This window comes from Rhipicephalus sanguineus, chromosome 9 (assembly GCF_013339695.2).
Source record: "Rhipicephalus sanguineus isolate Rsan-2018 chromosome 9, BIME_Rsan_1.4, whole genome shotgun sequence".
Classification (NCBI taxonomy): domain Eukaryota; kingdom Metazoa; phylum Arthropoda; class Arachnida; order Ixodida; family Ixodidae; genus Rhipicephalus; species Rhipicephalus sanguineus.
In genome coordinates this window covers 30,626,819-30,631,014 of record NC_051184.2, presented here as the reverse complement: position 1 = coordinate 30,631,014, position 4,196 = coordinate 30,626,819, and the positions used below count along the sequence as shown (strand labels likewise).

Sequence of the window (4,196 nt, the reverse complement as noted above, 5' to 3'; positions counted from 1 at the left end):
TGTTCCAGTTGAGAAAGCAAGCTTAGAGGATTAAATCATGACAAGATTAACACACAAGCACGTGTGTCTAACCAGCGGCTGTTTTCGTTGTCTGGAGGAATGGTCACATGCATAACAATGTCGCTGCTTCCAGAAAATATTGAGCAGAGATCCTTCCTTCGTGACAACATAAACTCCAGATGTCGTACTGCCAAGCAATAGTGCTCTACAATGCATTAATTTCCTGTATGTTATTTGCTGCACAAGACTTGCTTTTTTATGCCTGGTTGGTGAAAAAATTTTTTGCCAAAGTCGGTAGTTGTACTGTTAGTATGCAAAGATATTAGAAAAATATTCGATGCACACTTTGTTTTCATTACTTGAATTCACTTCACAATTGAAAATTTGATGTTCGTACATCCCCATATAAAGCGTGAGCCCCAGTTGAAAAGGTTACACGAAAGTTAATTTCACCTGTAAATACAAAAAAATAGGTGCTTCATAATTTAGACATGCATACAGACTGAGAATTAAACTATATTGGTCTTGTTGACGTAGGTAACCCAACCGCAGTTCTATATTGCAGACACATCAACTGTACCAAAGAAAGATTGTCCCTTGGTGTCTATAAAAAGCGGTGGGGGGCAAATACAGATGCTGATAGGTTAGTGATCCCTGCAACCACTGTCATTATGTTATCTAGTTGTCCTACCATTCTCCATGGAACTCTTGTTGACAAAATTTTGAAAATTTTCATGCGCTGAATGACACGCTCAACGTGCACCCTTGCTGATGCTATTTTCTGAGTACGTACAGCATCACCTTTTGTCATTTGTTGCCCTTTCTTGAAAGGTGGCCGAATTAGTTCAATTAGCCTTTCTGCACAACAGTCATCAATGAGGAAGCCACGGTCTGCCATCACTGCGTCTGACACAGGATCGAGGTTATCAAGGAGTTTACTTTGCTCAAAAATAGTTTTGTCCGAGGTACGACCACCATAACCTTGTGTCACATGAGCAATCACACCACCCGGTGTTACAGTGATCATGTATTTGCATGTGAATGTCTTCTTATACACAGAATAGCACCTCAGTGCACACTGAAGGCAATTTGGCTGGGAAACAGGTATTTCTGTGCAGTCTACAATAATTCTAACATTACTGAATTGTCTGAAGTGAGTTGGCATGTTTTCCACGATCTCTTCTTTCGATGGCAGCATTACAACCGATGACAATATTTGAGCAAGAATTCCAATTGTTTGTGTTATGGTATTGGTGCATGTCGTGAGGGAGCATCCAAACATGTGTTTAAGGAATGTGTTTGAGATGTTGTGTTTTAACTTGATCAGGGTTAGTACAATTCTTTCTTCAGCTGTCAGGCGGCTCCTGCCATGTACTTGCTGCACCTGAAGGTAACATCCAACCAGGCTTTCCAGTAATTCCATGGATGAGAGTCCTGTGTATGACGTAATGTTGGTGTCGTCTAAGGTGTCCACAAATTTATGTGTAAATGCCCCCGTGTGTACTTGAGAAGCCTTGTCCTGTCTTGATAGAGCACTGCCACCAAGAGCCATTTCAATAAGCACACTTGCGGCGTCTTCTTCTTCTGCAGTGGCTTCTGCTTTATGGCTGTCACATGAAACCTGAGGATAAATCAACCACCCACACATTGACGTTATTCGCAGAAGGCTAGAGCAAGTGGGGTTACAACATACTGGCCGACATTTAGGCTTTGAGTTTATTAGGTGTTAGACAAGGGGCCAAATTTACTCATGAAACTGAGTAAATTCTGTTCACCTGTGTTGGTAAAGCTCCCATTTTGCTAGATGAAGGCCCATGTGCACTGTCATCTTGAAAACTGGGTACAGCACTTGGCTGTGGTTGGACATCATCCTGATTTCAATAAAACAAACAACGCTCGCTGCATGCATCAAATAGCTTACACTTGTCACCAGAGCTCTGCTACAGAAGGTCAGATTATTTTTTGCGTTTCCATGAGGTTGAGTAAACTTTGCTCACCTGCGCAGGAAAGTCACCCATTTTAAGATGCGAAGGCTCCTTGTGTGAACTGTCGCCTTGAAATCTTGACACAGCACTTGCCTTTGGTGCCTCATTATCCTGAGTTATAAATAAAACAAACAAAAAGCACTTGCTGCATTCATAAAATATCGCTTACAGGTGACTGAATCTCTGCTACATATATTTAGGCTACTTTACACTTGCCTCTGCTGACCGCCGTGTCCTCCTTTCTAATCGTTCTGCACTGAGCTGTTGGAGGCGGGCTGCTTTTTCGGCATCGTGTACAGATGACTGTGGCAGATTTTGACTTGGGACAGCAGTCCGCTTTAGTCGTCTTCTTACACATGGGAAGTCTGAAATTATTCATATTATATTGCCCAATTTAACTTCGTTTTACAGACAAAAAGGCAAATACTGAAAGCATGCCATTTACATGTGAATGAGCCGTGCAGCATTTAAAAGCAAGGTTTGCACGAGTAGTGAGAGCCATTGGCGTAGCCAGGGGTGGGGGAGGTAACCCCTTTTCCACCCTTCGAAACTTCATGCATATGTATACGCGCACATTACACACGCACGAATAACATACCTAAAGGGTGGTGATCCCCACCCCGCCCCCCAAAATATGCCTGGCTACGCCCCCAGTGAAACTATTAATAAATTTGAGAAGGGAATAACTATCGAAGTAAATTAACCACGTTAGGTTTCCGGAAATTAGCGTCGTTTATTCAGTGGTATGGTGATAATTGCATCACTCTGAAACAAGCCTATTCCTACATAATTAAGTTGCGCTGCACTGTGTCGGAAAGGTGCCAAGCGGTGCAGGCGCAAGTTGAACGCCCGGTAAGCTTCTTGCTCTTAAATTTCATCCGAGCTGACAAACCAAAACAGGCAGTGCGCCGCGTTAATTAGAACACAGCATCGCCTGTAGACACCGCAGAGAAAACGCAGGCGTAACCACCGTACCTTTGTCCATTATAAATATATTTCAGGTTTCACTACTACAGTGCGCGCGGACAAAACGTACGTCAGCGACAGGGGCGTAGCGAGAAATTTTTCGGGGTGGTCCAACCATTGTTTATCTATCTTCGTGCATGTGTTTGCATAGCCGCGTGTATATACACACACGCAAAATCGAAAATTTTCGGAGGTGGGAGCGGTTTGACCTCGCAGCCTACTCCAGTGGTCTGCCAGAATATTACTGCAGCTTAATTTCAGAATGAGCAGACTAAGACTTGTGCAGAAAATAAGTATAAGCGAAAAATACACTCGCACATATAACGCAACTAATGTACTAAAGCGCTTTCGTATATAGACGAAACTATACTCCGCTTACGAGAAGCCCGAATATTAAAAAAAACACGCACACACGCTAAATAATGGTGTGCTCACCTGGGAGAATGAAGTCGTCTCGAGCGAAGTGATTTGAACAAACCACCATAGTGCCGGTCACCTTCTTTCCAATGCGTAAGTTTCTGATCCACGCCGTTCTCCGTTGCGCGTCGTCTGCATCCTTCGGGAAGTGATGGAACGATACGTTGCCACCTTTCCACCGCGATGCCACGCATTGTGGCACACAGCAATGTTCTTTGGAGATCGCTTTCTTCTTTTTCGGGCTCGCGCGCGGCGGCATGGCGAAAATAAAGGAACTGTGCGGCCGCTATCACGACGCGCGCAACGTGATACCATATCTCCTTTCAAGGTTGACCCTGTTAGGGCCGTTTCCAGGCGCGCCCGCTAGGTGGCGAGCGCTCAGTTGGAATCGCGAATACTGAAGCGAAATGTGAGTGGGAATGGCATTGTGAGGAGCTGGGACCGTTGCAGCCCCTGGCGGAGCACACCTAAACAACACTCCTCTTTCCATGGCCTCTCAGATGGCGGGCGCGCGGCCGCCATCTCGGAGGCCATGCTCTTTCCACGTGGTCCCCACAGAGCAGTTCGAGGAGTAGTCGACCGCGTAGCTACCCGTTGAGGTTCTGGACAATAGGGATCCCCCGGCTTCGTATAATGAACTCACAAAGAACCTTTGTCTAGGCCGCGCGGAAGTATCCGTCGCCGCACAGTAAATTGAACAGGCCTCAGCCATCGACTCTCAGACTCTTGAAGGTCGGGGCATATCCGAAATTCAGACGTCAAACACTTGCGCGCTTTGGTCAGACTTTGACAGCTTAGAACACAGCTCTGGCGGTGCACCGCGTTACG

The 4,196-nt window shown here is 45.4% G+C and overlaps 2 protein-coding genes across 2 annotated transcripts; both read right to left on the bottom strand.

Moving 5' to 3' along the window:
• Nucleotides 1-219: 219 nt before the first annotated feature.
• LOC119404104 (uncharacterized) lies at nt 220-1,366 on the bottom strand. The gene has a single exon (XM_037670707.2). It carries the CDS (start codon nt 1,280-1,282, stop codon nt 605-607), a length of 678 nt encoding a protein of 225 aa, XP_037526635.1. The 5' UTR covers nt 1,283-1,366; the 3' UTR covers nt 220-604.
• Nucleotides 1,367-3,386: 2,020 nt separating this feature from the next.
• On the bottom strand, nt 3,387-3,762 carry LOC119404103 (uncharacterized; the record flags this gene model as incomplete). Its single annotated transcript, XM_037670705.2, is given in 1 exon segment — nt 3,387-3,762. A coding segment is annotated over 1 exon segment (176 nt), but the record flags the coding sequence as incomplete, so codon positions are not given.
• Nucleotides 3,763-4,196: the final 434 nt, after the last annotated feature.

Excerpts from the sequence above, each read along its gene's own strand:
- LOC119404104 (XM_037670707.2), bottom strand. The coding sequence starts at position 1,282 with ATGTTTGGATGCTCCCTCACGACATGCACCAATACCATAACACAAACA.